Below are 20,643 nucleotides of genomic sequence, written 5' to 3' on the forward strand. Positions count from 1 at the left end.
CAAGGAGCCTTTTAGTGATAGTATGTGTTGGCTGCCTGTGCAGGAGGGATGACGGGATGCAGTAGTGATTAGCTTTGGTGTTTTATTATGTAAGACTGTGTAAGGTAGGAGCATATTAATCATTTTAGTGCTATATTACTGATAGAAGATGAAGATTCCTGTCAGAGTTCATCACTGATGTTCTGGTAAACAACCACCAGAGGGCGACATGAGCACAGCAGGATTATTACCTCTGACAACGTTTCCACTGCTGGACCTCAGAACACTTCTGAGCTATTTGTACTTTACTTCTGCAAATATGTTCTTTTTACTCCACTACATTTATTGAAAACATCATTTTAGTTACTAGTTACTTTACAGATTACATGCTGCCCCAGAGCATTCATTTATTTGATCAACAATCAGATTAAAAACAACTAATTAAAAGGCCAGTTACGTCACAACGCTGCACGAAGACTGTCACAATTGAAATGCTCCCCACAATTGCTGCCTCCTTTTCCCTCTTACTGAGGACGCACCGCCACGATCCTTCACGGATATAAATTGCCCAAGATTCTTTGTGCGCCTGAAGAAAAAAATAAATTAATAATGGCGACCTCAAGTGGTTCAGATCTCACATTTAAATGCAAGTTTTGCGTCTATACTCTGTTTTTACTCATTTGAACATCCAACACCAGATGTGTTAAACTTTAAGGGACCTTAAAACCTCAAAATGTCAGTTAAAATACGTTAATAATGCTCAACTTGATGCCTTTGGAAGTAAAGACTGAAAAGCTTCACTTTCAAACGTTACATGTTCAGAGGTTGACTTATATCTTATTGTGACTGTGGAGATGTTATAGACTCGTTTTACTTCATGTACATAAATGGACCCAGAGATGGACAGAGTACTCGACCCCAGTACTTGAGTAAGAGTACAAATACTACTGGTCAAAATTTACTCCGTTACAAGTAAAAGTAGCTCAGTCGACATGTTACTCGAGTAAGAGTAAAAAAGTACTTGCTTTTAAAGGTTCTTAAGTATCCAAAAGTACATGCTTTTAAATTTACTTTAAGTAAGAGTAAGAGTACATTTCTTATTTTTCACATCAATGAATTACTATAATTTTTTTCTAAATGAATTTAAGGACCTTTTAACTCTTGTTTCTGAGAATGAACTCTTTGAAACCACCTGCACTGATCTGCTTGCTTTTAGGACCACAATGTTATATAAAGCCTGCAGAAACATCTATAAAACAAATCAAATGAATGGGATCACAGGAGGACAGCAGATGTTGCAGATGCAGATGTTTATTAACAATCATTAAAACTGTAACCAAATGAACCTGCACCGTCAGACTAACTCTCTATCATTTAGCTAAGTTGGGAACTGGAACCCCCTCAAAGACCAACGTTGTCCCCAGACCACTGGTTGAGAATCACTGCTTTACAAAAAACTACATCTGATGCAGCCGTAGTCGCGGTTTTGTTTTTTTGACAAACGCAGTTGAGAGCGTGGCTACTTTGGTGGTATCCTTATGGGGAGAGATGACGTATTTCCGCTTTTACGTAGATCCCAGTGGAGAGCGTGCACTGTTTCCTTTTTTGACAAACACAGCTTGTGTCCAATAGTATTTTAGAAAAAAATGGAGATTAATCCTCTGGATATGTACTTAAGTACAGTACTCAAGTAAATTTACTCCGTTACTGTCCACCACTGAATGGACCAAGATGAACAGATTCAGATCAGGCTGCTTTATTTCAGACTGTAAAGCTTTAAGTCTAGTTAAACGTTTGAATAAAGGGCTCAGTTTATGATTATCTATATTTTCTTGTTGTAATAGAACTCTTTTGTCTTATTAAAAAGGAAATCAGGAATTCCTGAAGCTCAAACTGATCTGACAGTCAAACTTTACTCTTCTTGTCACTCTCACCTACCTGGGCTGCAGAAATAGTGACGTACGGGTAGAGGCGGGAACATCTGGTGACGCAACCAGGAAATGCTGCGAAGGGTAGACTGTCCCATTTAACAACAGTTGACGCGGCCTACAAGGCGCACCGAGATACACTCATTCGGTGTCTCGAGACTTTCCCACAGTTGACGTGATGTTCGTGTCCTCGGCGGAGCGCGCGGAGCTCCTCAGAGGGCTCGTGGTGGACAAACTGAGCACCGCCGCGCGGGAGATCCTCGCGGTGGTGGACAGAACCGTGGCGGGGTTCGAGGAGGAGGCGTCGGGTCTGAGGCAGGTGATCGACCGGCAGAGGAGGCAGCTGGAGCTGCTGCTGCAGCCGCAGGTCACTCTGTTCAGGATAGGTGCGACCAGACTCCATTCAAAAATCTGCTGATTTAACACCACGAACCTCTGAACCAGCTGTCTGCAGAATCCAGTTAAACCATGATGACTGATCTGAGATTTTTATATGAAGTCATTAAAACGAGCTCCGTGTTAAACAACATGAAAGTGATGAACTCATTAATGCATCAATACTTTACATCTTTGTTGGAGACCAATTTTCAACCAATAGTCATTGGGTAACTGACGCTGTGCACCAAACTCCATTCAAAAAAAGTTTTGACTGAGTTAACCAGAATTCTGGTGTCACTGTCTAGTTCTAATTGGATTTCCTGTGTTGTTTCTGTTTCTTGGTTCTGATCCAGATGAGGAGATTCCTGTCTGTGAGCCGACATCTGGAGGAGGAACTGAGGAGCCCAAATCTGAGCCCAGTACGTCTTTAAAGCCACTTTTACATTTTCTGCTTCATGATGCTTCAAACTTGTTTAAAACTTAATCAAACATCTTTCAATAACAACACGATTACACAAAAACTGCTGACTGTGAACCATTCACACCTTCATCTCTGATCCAGAGGAACCTGTGTGCGAGGAAGAGGAGGCTGGAGGACAGGAACTCCCCGAGGACGAAGAGCAACCAACACGTATGTCCGGTACAAGAACTTCTGACAACGATGATGATTTTTGCAGTGAAGTATTTGTCGTTGCAAAATCAAGATGTAATCTTTTTGTTTTTGTTTCGCTTAGATGTGGAGGAGTTCTCAGGCCATGCTGAGGAAGAGGAGGGTGGAGATGAAGCAGCAGAGAGCTCCAGTCTCCATCTGGAAAACCGGAATCATCAGAAACCAAAAGCAAGGTTCAGGTACAATGTGATGTCACCACTCAGAGAGGTTTGGGTCACACAGAACGACTCTGATGGTCCTCCTTCCTTGGATTTCTTTCTTGCAGAGGTCGGTCTGTGAAGATGAAGTGCAATAGACAGGGTTCGTACGGGTGCTTGAAATCCGTGAAAGTGCTTGAATTTCAATGTTGTGTTTTCAAGGTCTGAAAAGTGCTTGGATTTTAGTTTAAGTGCTTGAAAGTGCTTGACATTATGTCTATGCTAATGTCATATACTCTATGTCTTTAACAAAATTGGGATCAGACTGGGTAGTTTGCTTATAACAAGGAGAAAAAAAATCAGTAAGAGAACCGTATGTGGAGATGTTTCCTCCTGGGCTCCGCTGACCCTCTCTGCTCCTCTCCGCGACCTGCCAGTCTGTGTGTAGCCCCGCCCCCCTTCGAAGAGCGACAGCAGGAGATGATAAAATGCAGGGAGGCTGCTGTTTTAACGAGCGCTGGCTTGAAAATGATAACTACAAACTATGGTTAAGATAGGGTGACCATATTCTGAATCCCCAAAAAGAGGACACTACTACGCGGGGTTTTTAGGGTTTTGAGGGTCGGGTCAAGTGTTTTTTACTTGCTTCTAACTCAGTTAAACAGCTATTCTGAATTCCCCAAAAGACACTTAACCTTAACAAAATTATCAGTCACATACAAATATGGTTAATAATAATAATAGTTCTGTATAAATATTCAGATTTTTAACAAAATACAATACATCTCTCTTCTACTCTAACAAATCTTAGATCTTACATTTCATCTGTAAAAGTGCATTTGTACATTTGCGTTTCGGCATTTTTCCCTTTTCTTTCGCTCACCGGCAGACAGCGCATGCGTGCGTCGCGTCAGTGGCCTTGCTTCGAACTGAGCAGGGGGGCAGAGCAGCAGAGAGCACTGATGCGCTGCACTGTTTTATAATGAATGAATACACGTTCCGGGGTTCGGCGTGGAACTCCACCTCTCAGAGTGTGTTTCCAAATGAACCATGGAACGTGTGTGGTAAATACAATGGTCTGTGATGCGAAGATAAAGTGCACGCTACACAAACGCAAAACCCCGGACTTTTAAAGGATTTCATAAACTCCCCCCGGACAGGCCGGACAGCCCCCCAAAAGAGGACATGTCCGGGCAAAAGAGGACGTATGGTCACCCTAGTTAAGATAAGGACCGAATCAAAGAGTGGCGTCATGCAAGGTCTGAAAAAAAGGTTTGCAGATGTGTGCAATGGGAGAGTCTGCGCTCTCCAGTCACAAGAAATGTAAGTTAAGACTTTTTGAGTAACTTAGGCCAACTTAGGCACGGTAACACTTTATGCTAACCGCTAACGTTAGCTAAACCATAACACGCTAAATAATAATTAACACACAGTTAATCACGTTAAGTGACCTTGTTAAGTTAGCGCCTGACTGTCTGTGTGTCGTTACACATGCAGACTGGGAGCAATAGAGAAGGATGGCTGGAGAGAAGGTCGAATGTGATGCACCTGAGCTGAAAGTGCCAGAGTCAGAAACTGACTGTTCAGTTTGTCTCTGTGACGTCACACCAGGCACTAACATACGTAAGAGCTTTAAGTGTGAAAAGGAAATGTTCACTTTTCTCCCATTTTCATGACTTACTTCTAATAAAGTAAGATTAGCCTACATTGTAAGGCCCTTTAGCTAATGTTTATGAAGTTTTTGTATGTTTTATCTGGATACAGACTGATGTGAAACAGATTGACATTATGTTGCTGTTCTATTGGCTGATATATTATAGTCAGTAGCCCAGCAGCACTAACCTGTTGAGGCAATGATAGCTTACCTTGTAATTGCTAGCCTGGACGGGGATCTTGCTCACAATTTTTCTAAAAGACAGAGAATCCACTGTTGAAAGTGGCAGCATATCTTCGACAACATACTCTGCCACAGTCTCCTCACTTCTTGAGGTTCAAGCATCGCAGAACGGGAGAATGTTTTTGCTGCTTAGTTTTTTCTCCACTCTCATCCTCAGTTTGCTTTCTTTTGGTTACTAGCTTAATGTTAGTGTGGCACTGCTCTAGATGTTTCGTTAAATTACTTGTGTTGTTTCGAGAGGTAGAGAGATCTTTTGGTTTTGCACACAAAGTGCACATAGCTATAATGTTCTTCACATCCTTGTTTCTGAGGAACTGAAAATAATGTGCGTATGTCCATCTTGCGAGTGTAGAGTCCAACTTGTCTGCTGCTGCAGTCATCTTCTCCTCAATCAATAGTTCTCCAGCACTAACAGAAAGCTGTTGGCGAATTTGTATAAAAACTACACACCACTTAATTTCGGGTTTAAAATGCATTGTAACACGCGTTACTGGGATTTGGACCAAGTAAATATTTTTTTTTTGTAATGCCTTACATTACTGCGTTACAGCAAAAAGTAATGCATCACAGTAATTGCATTACTTTTGTAATGTGTTACTCCCAACACTGCAATTTGAAACATACAAATTTATGTCAAAAAAGAAACTTACAGGCTGCTCTCAGGTCTCTCTTTGTCTCGTTGCAGGTGTGCCTGAAGAACACCAAGTGGCTTCCATTTTTTTGGATAAAACTTTGTGTTCTCCTTTAATTTCTAAACTTTTTGCTATTATGAAACATAATTTTAGACGTTTACAGCATAACACAATGTACATAATTGTGATAAAAAGTGAAAAAAAAAAAAATGAGTGTATATATTCCTGTAGATCATGTATTTTACACCAGGGATATGGTGCTGAAAAAATTTGAAAATGACCCTTAAAAGTGCTTGAAAAGTGCTTGAATTTGACCTTGAAAAATGTGTACGAACCCTCCGCTAAACCTCCGAGTCGGTCTGCTGAAGGACTCCCACACTAGAGTGCTCAAAAGAAGCGGTAAGAGTCCAACAGAACCCTGAAACGACCCGTCAGGATGTCTGGAGGAAACTCTCAGGGCACCGACCCTTGTTGGAGAATAAAAAGACCAAACGATGTCCTTATCATTTGGAAGTGAGGTTAGAATGTGTGTTCCCTTCAGCGTTGTGATGAACTTGTGTTTGTGTGTTAGTGCTCATGTGTCTGGTGAAGGACCTGACGTGTCCTCGGCGACTGCAGGAGTCCGACTTCCTAGACCTGCTGAGGTCCACCTTTCCTCAGCTGACCGGAGGTTTTGACGTCTTCGCAGTCGACTCCAACAGGAGACGGAAGCCTCTAAAACTACAGACACTGACACCAGAGGAGATTCAGCGGTCCATCAGATCCACAGGGAAAGGAAGATCAGCGCTGTATATCAGAGTCAAGGTACATCCAGTTATTTATATATCAGCTCTACAGATTAAGAAAAATAATCTGGGTGTATGTTTGGATGACACTTATTTAGGTATTCTATTATACGCGGATGATATTATTTTACTGGCAGAATCTGAGTCTGATTTACAAAATATGCTAAATTTGGTTAGCTCCTGGTGTCATAAATGGAGATTAGTGATAAATAAGAGAGAAACACAGATAATGCATTTTAGAAATAAAGGTATGGAAAGAAGTAAACAAACATTCTATTTTGATTCAGTTCCCTTGGAATATGTTAGCTCATATAAATATTTAGGTTTCCTTCTGGATGATTTTATGACGTTTGAAACTGGTTCTAGGTGCCTTGCTGATTCAGCTGGGAGAGCATTGGGATCGGTTATTAATAAAATGAAAGTTTGTAATGATTTGGGTTACTTTTCATATACTCAACTGTATAATGCATGCGTCTCTCCCATACTGAATTATGCTGCAGGTGTATGGGGATTTAAAGAGTCCAAAGTTATAGATACTATACAGAATAGAGCTATAAGATATTTTTTGGGTGTCCATAAATTTGCGCCAGTCCCAGCAATAGAAGGAGATATGGGCTGGATTCCAGGATGTGTACAGCGAAAATGTGAAATGATTCGATTGTGGAAACGACTAAACAAAATGGCAGAGGATAGAATAAATAAAAAAGTATTTATATGGAGTAAATTACATAGCTCCCCCTGGTCAAAAGAAATGTATTCTATTTTTGAGGAGGTGGATATGGTCTATATTTATAGGAATAACTTGTGCTGTAGTGTTAACTTCATCAAGGATAAGCTTCTATTGAAATTTGAAGAGAAATGGTTTGAAAATGTCCTATTAAAACCAAAATTAAGGACATATATGCAGATTAAATCTAATTTTGGACCTGAATTATATGTTACATCATGGTTACAGAGAAGTCAAAGATCGTTAGTTGCACAGTTGAGATCTGGTATTCTTCCTCTGGCCATTGAGGTTGGTCGATTTAAAAATATTCCAGAGGAGAATAGAATATGTGAAATGTGTGAGCTAGATGAAGTAGAGAGTGAGTCTCATTTCCTTTTATACTGTACAAAGTATGATGACTTAAGAGAGGTATTATTTCATGATATCTATGGACAAAACCCTGAAATATTTTGGTGCTCTGATGAGCAGAAGCTGGAACGGTTGTTTAATTTTAATGTGTTTAAAACTGCTAGCTTTATCTCTCAAGCCTGGAAAAGACGACAGGTACATTTGTTTAATTAATTTTTGATGTGCTGATGATATTGTGCTGATCCAGTTGTGCTCTGGATCTGGTTTGGTTCTTTCTTTTCTTTTTTGGTGTCCTATAAGCCCATGCGGGCTGGGCATACACTGTATGCATGACACAATAATAAAAGTCATTCATTCATTCATTCATTATCATCCTGGACAGAACACCTCCGCCAAGACCCAAAAGACCCCTTTAATTCAATCAAGCCTGATCCAGTATCAAGTTCTGATGGTTCTGATTCACTCTGTATATGAAACCTCACATAACTGATTAACTACAGTCTGAACTCACCAGTAGATACCAAACACCTGACATTTTGTTTTCAACGTGCATTAGTCCCTGAGAAATCAACAAATCTTGCAACGTCGAAGTTGGAAAAAGTTCTAAAGATCCTTACTAAAAATTAATGTGGTCTGTTCTGGGCCAAGACCTGTCCTCCATCCAAGTATGGTGGAAGTCTGCTCTGTAGTTTGCAGCTACCAACAAAACAACCAACTACAAAACAACCAACCAACAAAACAACTAACCAAATAAAACAACCAACAAAACAACCAACCAACAAAACAACCAACTACAAAACAACCAACCAACAAAACAACTAACCAAATAAAACAACCAACAAAACAACCAACCAACAAAACAACTAACTACTGTTACGCCCCTGATCTAGGGGAATCAGAGACATAACATGATATGCTGCTCCCCATTCTTCCCACTCCCAAGAAGGCCAGTGTGTCAGGAACTTTTAAATTAAAGGTAGCATTTTATTTGTCTTCAGAGGGAGAGAAGACCAAAACAACAAACAAAATCTGCTAACTCCCTACCTTCCCTATACAAATCCAAAATATTAACAAAAAGACAAAAGCTTACCTAACTCCTAAACAATGAAAACAGGAGAAAAGGTTAAAGAAAAGGCATCTCCCTCCTACTAGGCTACACAGTTTACTAAACATACAAAGTTTACAATGTGACAATTTACACCATCTTTCACAAAACACAACAAAATCCTTATCAGGCTAGACACTGGTCCCAGTTGGATGTGGGTGAATGGTTGGAGAGAGAGAGAGTGCAGCCAGCCAGTGATTTAAAAAAGGCTCCTCTCCCGCCTCTGGCCAATCCGGCAGCAGCAATCAGGCGGGCTCCAGCCAATCAGCATGTCCAACCTGCTATCAATCATCTGAAACACACTCAAAGCAGACTGCTCACACACTTGGAGGAGGAGGAACAGGGCAGCATCACATCTCGACACACACCCACACACACACAACAATAATGACCTAGGGTCATAACACTACAAAACAACCAACCAACAAAACAAAAAACAACCAACCAACTACAAAACAACCAACTACAACAAAACCAACCAACCAACAAAACAAAACAACCAACCAACAAAATAACAGGGGAGTAGCAATTTAACTGTTGTCATTTCTTCCAGAGAGCAAAGACCCCGACCAGCCCAGAACAACTTCTTCCTCCAGAGACAACAGACGAGAACACCGCCAATACAAGCCGAGATGATAACAGAACTCATGCGAGGTGAGACCAGACCAGACAGAGAGGAAGATGTCTTCAGGAGCTGGACGTTAACAAGCTCCGTTCAGCTCAGTGTTTGAGTTACAAGATTTAAATAAATGACAATGTCTGTTTTCTACCTTCAGTTCCGACCAAAGTCCTGTTGAAAAAGTGGAGAGCAACAAAGCGGATCATCAGTCTGGCAACTCAAGACAACAACAACAAGTGAAGGTGAAGGAGGACGGGCAACAGCGTAGAGTATCACAAGACTCTAGTGGCTCTTCTTCTGCCCACGCTGCTGCTGAGAGCGAAGGAGAACATGGAGATGATGATGTGGAGGTGGAGGAAGAAGACGACGGAGATGATGAATGGAAGCCAGACAAGAATAACAAGGAGCTGAGTGAGGACCAAGCTGAACCGAGACCATCGAAGACGACGAGGAAGCGGCGAGTCAAACATCCTGGAGACAAAACAAAGAGACGGAAACAGAATCAGGCGTCGACTGAAAACAGTGACGCTGCTCTATCCTGTAAAGTCTGCCATGCTCTGCACAGATCAAACACGCCTGGACTCACGTGGACGATCCGGAGAGGCTTTGTGGAGCGTGTGGAGAACGTTCAGAGTCTGCAGACGAGCTGAGAAGTCATCTTCAAACTCACCTGAAGACACACAGCTGTGACATCTGTGGAAAGTTTTCCTCACCGCTGCTAGTCGACATAGCCATGCTGCGCTACACACTGGAGAGCGACCGTATGAATGTGAAATGTAATCTAAAACATACACATGCTCGTCTGGTTTGAGAAATCACCTGTGGCAACATGTGGATGAGAAACCGCACAAATGTGGCGTCTGTGATCAGTCCTTTGCTTTCAAACAGCAGCTGAGGATCCACAGCAGCAGCCACACAGGTAAGAAGCCCTACTGCTGCAACGTTTGTGGCAAATCCTTTGCTGACTTCCGAGCGCTGTCCCGACACAAGTTGTTGCACGTGGAGATAAAACATTTCTGCTGTCAGGTTTGTGGGAAGCATTTTAGAACTTCTGCAAAACTGAAACTGCACGAGAAAATTTACTCAGAGCGAGACAAAGCATTTCTCTGTGACGTTTGCTGCAAAACCTTCTACACGAGAGGTGAGTTGATGGTTCACCTGAGAACACACACCAAGGTGACGATCACCTGCACCAAGTGCAGCAAGGGCCTGTCATCTAAAGAAGCTCTGAACAGACACATGATCGTCCACGCTGGGGAGAGGTCGTACCAGTGCTCAGAGTGCGGCCTGCGCTTCAACGGCATGAGCAACCTCACCGCACACATGAAAATCCACACAGGCGTCAAATCGTACGTCTGCGGAGTTTGTGGGAAAGCTTGTGCTCGCAAGTCGTATCTGACGATCCACATGAGGACGCACAGCGGAGAGAGACCATACGAGTGCACCGTCTGTGAGCGAGCCTTCACTCAGAGCCACTGTCTGAAGACACACATGAAGAGCCACTAGGAGGTGGAGAAGGCAGCGGAGGACGGACTCAAGTCCAGCTGAAGTGTCGGACTTTTCTTATTCTTCTTTTAGATTTTGATGCTCTGGAAGTTTTACAGACGAATGTTCTGAGGTCACAGTTGCTGCTGACTGTGGTCACAAACACTGAGGGGGGATCAGCAGCGTTGGTTCCAGGCGGTGCCGGTCGGTCCAGAGCTGAATGAGCTGGACCGCATTCCTCCACATTCTGCTCCCTGCTCATTGGAAACAACTGAACCAGAAAAGGTTCTGTGGACTCAAGAGACTTTAACTACGGGACCTAACAGGCTGCAGTGGAATGTTTGAGGCCTCATAGCCATAGTTGTTCTGTAAAATATTGACTACAGCTGCTGTTTATTAAATTCTGAGCATTTCTGCCTAAAATAACTGGACTTGTTCCTGGAATCATAACTGATAGATAAATAAAGCTGTAACATAAACAAAACACTTAAACCTCTTTAAAGCAAATATTAGATTTAATTCATATTTACTTTCTTTTATTCTGTGACATTTTATCAGTTTGAGCCTCTTACAGGTCGTCAGTTCATCTGGAGCCAGCGAGGAAAATCATTCTTTAAAAACTAACTTTAAGACTCAGAGAAACATCTGAATGTAAATATTTAGCATTTTATATTAAAGTCGTGTCTGGTTACTTTGACTTGCAAGATTCCTGTCAGACAATCAGAGTTCATCACTGATGTTCTCGTAAACAACCACCAGAGGGCGACATGAGCTCTGCTAAGGTTTAGTTTTCAGAACTGCACTAAATACACTTGTGAGGTATTTGTACTTGAATGAGTATTTCCATTTCTTCAAATATGTATTTTTTACAACGCTTAATTTATTTAAAATACTGTTTTAGTTAATTTACAGATTACATGCTGCCTCAGATTTGAATCAGCACTTTTATACATTCATTTATTTGACCAACAATCTGATTAAAAATAACTCTTATATTCATACAAATAATCTGAAAAGTGCTGAATATACTTTAGTATTCAGTGAGAGAGTGGTGAGGGAAGGTGACAGTCTCAGTTGTAAACTCAGCTATCAGTCTGGTTTTCTGCTCTACGTCCCTGACTGACCACATTAACTAGGCTGGTAGAGTCCATACCAGCACTGATTGTATCACTATCAGACTCTCTACTAGCGCTGCAACTAACGATTATTTTGGTGGTTGACTAATGTGTTGATTATTTTATCGATTAGTCACAATTATTTTGGCAGCATCTGTTTCAAGTCCTGTTTTTGGCCTCGCTTTCCTGCTCTCCTCAACATGTTATATATTCTTCTTCTGCTGCTGCTTCTGCTTCTTCTATTATGGAACTGTCTTCTTCTTCTACGCCACACTGTGGTGTGCATTCTAGTAGCGGTGCTAAAGCGGTTTGCTCCAACTCAATCTTTAAAAAAAAAAATTATAGTGATAATAATAATAAATATGATTCGTCTACGCAAAAATTTAGCATCAACAAATGTTTATTGTCAACTAATCGTTGCAGCCCTACTCTCTAGTCACCTGCGACCTAACGATTGCTACATCCCTCGTGTTAAACCTGCTTCAAACACCTGTCTATGTTGCTGGATACAACAGGTGGGCGTCACAGGAAGCAGCGTCCAACAGGTGATTTACTGGAATCAGCTCAAAGTTCAGTTCAGTTCAGTCCTGGTGTCAGTGGACGGTCAGCAGCAGCAAAGTGATGACTGGCTGTGAACTGATGTCCTCCATGTGTTTCTGAAGTGAAGCTCAGTAAAGAGGACTTTGTGCTTGTTGTAGTTGTGACAGGAAGATGAAGATGTTTGTGGTGTTTGTGATCCTCGTGCACGGTAAGATAACCTTCCTCCCTCTGATCTGATCGTCACCTCGGTCCAACGTCATGTCTTTAATGTGGATCTGTGTCATCTTCACTTCATCAGTGTGTTTCAGCTGCAGGACCATGTTTTCTTCACAGAAACACATGAAGAACAGATTAAAGGCAGCAGATGTTCACTGTGTCTTTAAACCCTGATGAATGAACACTCAGTACAAATATAAATGCAGGATTTATTGCACAGGTGTTGTTTGGACTGCTCACAATCAAAGGTCGCTCTAAGATGTTTCATCTCTCAGCACAATGAAAGAGACATGTTGGCTGCAGGAATGTGCAGCAGAGCTGTTCTCGTCAACTGAAGGGAATCAGACTGCACATTTCAGAGTGGCCTTTTATTGTGACCAGTCCAAAGGGCACCTGTGTAATAACCCTGCTGTTTAATGCCACACTGTCAGGTGGGTGGATTATCTTGGCAGAGAAGACGAGCTCACTAACACACATTTTAACAAACTGCTGCTGAGAGAAATCATTCTTGTGTGCATAAAAAAGTCTTAAATTTTTGAGTTCAACTCCAGAAAAATGTGTTTAGTGTTGTGTTGTGTTGATGTTTGTGTTGAGTGTAGAAGACTGTGCATTCACACTATCCTCAGTTTTATGGCCTGTTCCAGCAACTGTAGAGGACAAAGTCCACACAAATGATCCATTGAAACTCATTTATTAGTTTGGTACTGAAGGTGTGTCATGTTCGATTGTACCACAGCAGGCACATGCACACGTTGGGCCCAAGGTGTGATTGAGCCATGCATGAATGAATGAATAAATTCCTGTTGTGCATAGGGATGTAAAAAAAAAAAACGACGCTGTAAAAACATCCAGCCCATTGCGCTGTATAGTAGTGAAGTCTGGGGTCCACTCAGTCATCGGAGCTTTGGCAGTATTGTTGTTGAAACTTTCATGCCAATAAAGCCCCTTAGAATTGAATTGAATTGAAGTGAAAAAAATGTAGAGAGAGAAGCCGCTGCCTCAGCGAGAACTCCACCACACACATAGATGAGACGGTTAACAAGTCACCTTCCACTTATTCAACGTGCTTAAATATGAGTCGTATTTCAGAAAAGAGCTCATTTGTTCTTGTTAAGCTAACTGCTTGTTAATGAGAGTTAAGAATAATCTGACAGCTGTCTGTGTCGGCTGTTTATCTGCCACAAATCTTCAGCTTCTTCCAGATATTGAGTTTATTGTGACTTTGCTGTTGTAAACATGCTGTTCCTACTAACAGTCACAGTAGTAATTTCTTGGTTTTGTCACACTTTTGGATGTGTAGCCTGTATTTCTAGTTTGCACTTGCCCTCCCATGATTTTCTTTTTGTTATTTAAGCTGTGTTAATGTGTAACCTTGGAAAGTCGGGAAATTGTTCTAGCTTATTGTCTAAGGCTAATATAGGTCTAAGGCTACGTTAGCTGTGTGTGTGTGTGTGTGTGTGTGTGAGTGTGTGTAACCAAGCAGTGATGATCCTTTATATGCTGGCTTGCTGTAGGGTTGCTTCAGTATTAGTAGTTGTAGTTACATGAATGCTTCTGCAAAGATTATAATGTGGCTGGTTTACTGTCATAGAAGTGCCGAGTTCAGATTGCTGGAACACGTCACAGATGTGATGTTGTGTTGCTCCTCCATGGCCGTGTTCTATAAACTAACTCAACGTAAGTCATCGGTGTCTCTGAGTCTTCATCTCATCTAAACGGTCAAGCGAGCCAAAATTCCACAGCACTCTGCAGATTGATGAAGACGTTCGGTTCTTGTACAGAGAATCAGCAGGACTGAAGGTTCAGCTTCCTGTCTGTCAGTCTGAGGCTGCTTCATGCTCACACAAACTGGACCAACAGCTCTGAAAAGTATGAGGAAACTGAAGCTCCTCCTCTTTCCTCAGAAGTGATCTGTGGCAGTCTGACTTTATTCCAGAGAGCTGCTTTAACAAAATCTGGAGCTCAACTCTGAACTGATAACAGCCGACGGCTCAACAACAGTCTGAGTCACCAGACTCCCTTAACAAATGTCTCAGTTTAGTGAGTTGTTGAGTTAAGAGAGTCTTCAGATATAAACACATGGTGCAGAAAACTTTACCGTAAATAACATTTAAACAGGGAATGAAGGATTTTGTTTTGGTCAGAGGACGTCGCTGATTTACACTCACATCTACTGACCAGAATGAATCAGTATTTACATCAAACGGAATATTGATCATCCATTAGTCAATTAGTCAAAACACACACACACACACACACAGGTCTTGATCACAGACATGTTGGACCTGTTTGTTTAGTTTCCAGCAGCTGCTTCACTGGAAACAGCTCAAAGTGAAAGTCCAGTTCAGTCCAGTTCAGTCCTGGTGTCAGTGGACGGTCAGCAGCAGCAAAGTGACGACTGGCTGTGAACTGATGTCCTCCATGTGTTTCTGAAGTGAAGCTCAGTAAAGAGGACTTTGTGCTTGTTGTAGTTGTGACAGGAAGATGAAGATGTTTGTGGTGTTTGTGATCCTCGTGCACGGTGAGATAACCTTCCTCCCTCTGATCTGATCGTCACCTCGGTCCAACGTTATGTCTTTAATGTGGATCTGTGTCATCTTCACTTCATCAGTGTGTTTCAGCTGCAGGACCATGTTTTCTTCACAGAAACACATGAAGAACAGATTAAAGGCAGCAGATGTTCACTGTGTCTTTAAACCCTGATGAATGTAGAAGACTGTACAGTCACACTGTCCTCACTTCTGTTCTTCAGGATTAGATCCCTGCAGCTCGCTCACATTCTGATGGCTTCTGTTCACAAACGTAATAATGATGCTCTGCTGACAGCTGCGTCACATGTGGATGTAAATGTTGGCCTTCATTCACACAGAGTCTGAGTTGAGCTTTAGCAGGACAGTTTACAGGCTGCACACACTGCAGAGGACCACATTCACTCATGACATGAAATAAGGCTGCTGTCATTGACCCTCTCTGTCTGTGTGACCTCACAGTTTCCCAGCATGCCTCAGCTGTGGAGCTGTATGAGGGGGACCCGTTTGTCCTGCTGCCCTGTCAGTCTCAGACTTTTGAACTGGACGAGCCCTCAGTGGTGTGGAGCCGCTACGATCTCAATCCTTCAACCGTCCACCAGCGTCAGCAGGAAGGTGACGAACTTAAAGACCAAAACCATCTTTACAGCGGCCGAACATCCATGCAGACTGACGCTCTGGACACTGGAGACCTCAGCCTCAATCTGACAAAACTCCACCTCTCTGACAGCGGCTCCTACACCTGCACTGTCAGATGGATTAAATGGGGGAGACAGAGAGAACGGAGAGTGACGGACGTACAGCTGCAGGTCAAAGGTCAGCAACTAACCCTAAAATCTCCTGTAGATACAGATCAGAGGTCAGAGGTCATGTTCTTTATGTTTCTAGTTCCCACAGAACCATTCCCATCCTGGGCCAAAGCTCTCCTGGTTCTCCTGGCCATTGGACTTCTTGTTGGAGCTCTTTTAGTACATTTTAGGCATTATTTCATGTCAGGTATGTCACTACTACTACACTACCCATCATGCAAATGGCAGCATCTTTACTCTGGTAGCTCCCGGACTGTTGAGAAAGATTGTCAACAGTGAGGTCTGGGATTCTAAGAGAAGGATAAAACAGTGAGGTCTGGGATTATAAGAGAAGGATGAGACAGTGAGATCATTTTACCATCACAGTTCCTGCTGCTGTCTGTACAGCTGATGTTGTGGTTTGTTGTCCTCTCAGTCTACCAGGTGGAGGTCGATTCAGGGGCGGAGTCTGTCCAGCTGCCCTGCAAAACCACAGTTCACCTGCCTAAATCCGCTAAAGTGGAGTGGAGGGACAGATACTGGACAGTCCACGTGTATCAGAATGACCAGCCTGAAGACCAGAGCAGTGTTTACAGAGGTCGAACAGAGATGAAGAGAAACCTGCTGAAAACTGGAGACCTCAGTCTGACCCTGAAATACCCCACAGACACAGACAGTAACACCTACACCTGCACCATCTACAACAGGGAGGGACACATCCTGATTATGAAACAAGTGGAGCTGAAGGTCAAAGGTCAGTTCTGTAGATACAGATCAGTACTGTAGATAAAGGTCAGCGTTCACACTGACATCAATCAGCTGATTGATTTCCAATCAGAGTTGACAGTATTGATCTGAAGGTGATGTTTTTATTTGATCCAGCAGAAAGTTGAAGGAACGAGCTGAAAGAAACAACAAATCTTTTCATCACTTAGAACAAAGAAATGCAGCTTTAATAGTTTGTATCAGTTATTGATTGATGATCAGGTCTCAGCTGATTGAACAAATCTTCACTTCCTGTTGAAGAAGTTGATCAAAGAAAATGTTCAATTTGACCTCCAGAAATGTGAAAGCGACAAAAAGAAGCAACAAACAGCAGTTGAACACTGAGATGAGACATTACTGTGAAGACCACAGGGACAAAACATCACAACACCATCAGGACTCTGATCATGTCCAACACCTTGAAAACCTGGTTTTACTTCCTGTGTTTCTGTCCCCTGTTACCTGCTGCTCTCATCTGGTTCTGTCCTTCAGCTTTCTCTACTACTTTGTAATCAGTCAATAAAGTTATTCAAAACTGCTGCTGCTGTCTGTACAGCTGATGTTGTGCTTTGTTTCCTCTCAGACTGTCAGGTGGAGGTGAAGGAGGGGGAGGAGTCTGTCCAGCTGCCCTTCAGAACTACACCTGACCTGCCTGAGGACGCTAAAGTGGAGTGGTTCTTCTCATTTGGTATGGTCCACCTGTATGAGAACGGATCTGACCAGCCTGAAGAACAGAACCCGGATTACAAAGACCGAACAGAGATGAAGAAAGACCTGCTGAAGACTGGAGACCTCAGTTTGACCCTGAAATACCCCAAAGAGACAGACACAGGAGAATACTGGTGTAGAGTCTTCAACAAGGACAGAGACACCCTGAGAGCGAAAACAGTGAAGCTCAAAGTCAAAGGTCAGTATGAAGATACAGAACAGAGGTCTGTGTGTCTGTCTGTGATTGGCTGCTTGTCTCTGGTTGACTGCTTGTCTCTGGCTGGCTGCTTGTCTCTAGTTGGCTGTTTGTCTCTGGTTGGTTGCTTGTCTCTAGTTGGCTGCTTGTCTCTGATTGGCTGCTTGTCTCTGGTTGGTTGCTTGTCTCTGGTTGGTTGCTTGTCTCTGGTTGGTTGCTTGTCTCTGGTTGGCTGCTTGTCTCTGGTTGGCTGCTTGTCTCTGGTTGGCTGCTTGTCTCTGATTGGCTGCTCTTCTCTGGTTGGCTGTTTGTCTCTGGTTGGCTGCTCGTCTCTGATTGGCTGCTCGTCTCTGATTGGCTGTTTGTCTATGGTTGGCTGCTCGTCTCTGATTGGCTGCTCGTCTCTGATTGGCTGTTTGTCTCTTGTTGGTTGCTTGTCTCTGGTTGGTTGCTTGTCTCTGATTGGCTGCTTGTCTCTGGTTGGCTGCTTGTCTCTGGTTGGCTGCTTGTCTCTGATTGGCCGTTCTTCTCTGGTTGGCTGCTCGTCTCTGATTGGCTGCTCTTCTCTGATTGGCTGCTCGTCTCTGATTGGCTGCTCGTCTCTGATTGGCTGTTTGTCTATGGTTGGCTGCTCGTCTCTGATTGGCTGCTCGTCTCTGATTGGCTGTTTGTCTATGGTTGGCTGCTTGTCTCTTGTTGGTTGCTTGTCTCTGGTTGGTTGCTTGTCTCTGATTGGCTGCTTGTCTCTGGTTGGCTGCTTGTCTCTGATTGGCTGTTTGTCTCTGGTTGGCTGCTTGTCTCTGATTGGCTGTTTGTCTATAGTTGGCTGCTCGTCTCTGATTGGCTGCTCGTCTCTGATTGGCTGTTTGTCTCTTGTTGGTTGCTTGTCTCTGGTTGGTTGCTTGTCTCTGATTGGCTGCTTGTCTCTGGTTGGCTGCTTGTCTCTGGTTGGCTGCTTGTCTCTGATTGGCCGTTCTTCTCTGGTTGGCTGCTCGTCTCTGATTGGCTGCTCTTCTCTGATTGGCTGCTCGTCTCTGATTGGCTGCTCGTCTCTGATTGGCTGTTTGTCTATGGTTGGCTGCTCGTCTCTGATTGGCTGCTCGTCTCTGATTGGCTGTTTGTCTATGGTTGGCTGCTTGTCTCTTGTTGGTTGCTTGTCTCTGGTTGGTTGCTTGTCTCTGGTTGGCTGCTTGTCTCTGGTTGGCTGCTTGTCTCTGATTGGCTGTTTGTCTCTGGTTGGCTGCTTGTCTCTGATTGGCTGCTTGTCTCTGTCTAACTGTCCTCTGTCTCCTCTGTAGTGAGAACTCAGATCAAAGATGAAACAGACGACATCAGGAACAGAAGCAGCTCCACTGATCCGACTCCTCTGATGGCTGATCAATCTGTTTGATCGGTCTGTTGGTCAATCTTTGATTACTGATCTGATGTGACTTTGGATCAGAGACTAAATGGAGGTGAAGGAGCTGATGGAGGACGGATGAAGACAGGAGGACACTTCATCAGCTTCTTCTTCACTCTGACTCTCACACACAGTCTACACACTCACTATTGATGACTATTGATCAGTGATGTCAGAGTGATGTCACATGGTGGTTTGGACTGAAACATGTGGTTTAGATCCTTTGAACTCTGACAGTAAAGTGTAAATACAACCTCAGATGTAGAGACAGCAGGTCTCTGCAGTAACAACATGTATCATTACCTTTACAGAGTGTCTGCAGATAGAAACACTCACATTTAACACTTTAACACCTTTTAATGCCACTTTATATGAAATTTAAGACCAAACCTTCGATGGCAATACACACCAAAAGTGAAATATATATATATATATACACATGTTTACTAATTATTGCTTTAAGCTGTTAAAATAAAAAGATGATTTAATCATGAATAAATGGACATTCTTTCATATTGTAATTTATTTTGAGTCCAACGTCATGTCTTTAATGTGGATCTGTGTCATCTTCACTTCATCAGAGTGTTTCAGCTGCAGGACCATGTTTTCTTCACAGAAACACATGAAGAACAGATTATAAGGTGACATGCTGTGAGGACGCCAAACGCCGACCACGCCGCTCCGTCAAACAATTAAGGACAAAGATTGAGTTTCATATCTCCCCTAAGTCAGCGCTTACTGACGATTTATATCATTCGTCAAACTTCTGCCGTCTACACTCCGCAGTGCAACAATGGATCCCGAAGCACTTGCGAAAATGATTAGAGACATTGTGCGGGAGGAAATCTCAACGGCTTTTGATACGAAACTGAAGCCGATGCAGGAGGAGCTAAGTAAGTTAAATCTCACATTAACAGCATGCAAATCAAAAGTGGACGAATTGGAAACTTCTGCAAATACAATGGAAGAACGCATGCAATCTTTGGAGAAGAGCCACAAAGCTCTGTTGGCAGAGATCGCAGAATTAAAAGAAAAAACACAAGCGCTGGAAAATCACAGCAGTAAGTGCAATCTCCGAATTATTGGCCTAAAACAGGGGATAGAGGCAGTTTCCCTACTGCCTTTGTTACCAAGCTTTTGTATGAACTGTTCGGGGAAGAAAAACTGGGCCCACAACCACTTGTGAGCATAGCGCATCGCACCGGACCAGTTGTTCAAAATGAGAGCCGCTGTATGATCACCCGGCTACACAGCTTCGAAGTGAGACGCACCATCCAGCGCCTGGTCGGAGCCATGGGGGGTAAACTAAACTACAGAGGAAGAAGAATTCATATCTACCCTGATATGACCACAGAGCAGCGCAAACAACAGGCTCAGTTTAACGACGCCAGGGCGCTATTACGCACAGCCAACCTGAGGCATGGCGTCGCTTATCCTGCCAAACTGCTGGTGACTTTCAGGGAGAAAACGTGCGCCTTCACTAGAGCAATGGATGCGATGGACTTCTTGGAACAACAGGTGAAACCATCTCTTAATATCCCGACTGTCTGAAACTTTCCTTCAACAGTTACCATGAGGAGGGGGCACTAACTCTCTGATTCACGACAGTTGTTGGACATGAGAGATATCTCTTCGCGTCTTTCTTTTTCTTTTTCGTTCCTAACATCAAGGTAGTCATTTTGGTAATACGAGTAGAAA

The 20,643-nt window shown here is 43.0% G+C and overlaps 2 protein-coding genes across 2 annotated transcripts; both read left to right on the forward strand.

The window, feature by feature from the left end:
* The first annotated feature begins 1,991 nt into the window (after window positions 1-1,991).
* On the forward strand, window positions 1,992-11,504 carry LOC115590358 (zinc finger protein 239-like). Its single transcript, XM_030431709.1, has 9 exons — window positions 1,992-2,320; window positions 2,639-2,704; window positions 2,848-2,925; window positions 3,020-3,085; window positions 6,193-6,425; window positions 9,140-9,240; window positions 9,363-9,666; window positions 9,771-9,907; window positions 10,018-11,504. The coding sequence occupies exons 1-9, from the start codon at window positions 2,086-2,088 to the stop codon at window positions 10,709-10,711; spliced, it is 1,914 nt and encodes a 637-aa protein (XP_030287569.1). The 5' UTR covers window positions 1,992-2,085; the 3' UTR covers window positions 10,712-11,504.
* A 5,775-nt stretch (window positions 11,505-17,279) lies between these two features.
* LOC115590084 (myelin-oligodendrocyte glycoprotein-like) lies at window positions 17,280-19,433 on the forward strand. The gene is made up of 2 exons (XM_030431349.1): window positions 17,280-17,549; window positions 18,845-19,433. Exons 1-2 carry the CDS (start codon window positions 17,333-17,335, stop codon window positions 18,934-18,936), a joined length of 309 nt encoding a protein of 102 aa, XP_030287209.1. The 5' UTR covers window positions 17,280-17,332; the 3' UTR covers window positions 18,937-19,433.
* Window positions 19,434-20,643: the final 1,210 nt, after the last annotated feature.

The sequence above is a fragment of the Sparus aurata genome, chromosome 10 (assembly GCF_900880675.1).
Source record: "Sparus aurata chromosome 10, fSpaAur1.1, whole genome shotgun sequence".
NCBI classification, from domain to species: Eukaryota; Metazoa; Chordata; class Actinopteri; order Spariformes; family Sparidae; genus Sparus; species Sparus aurata.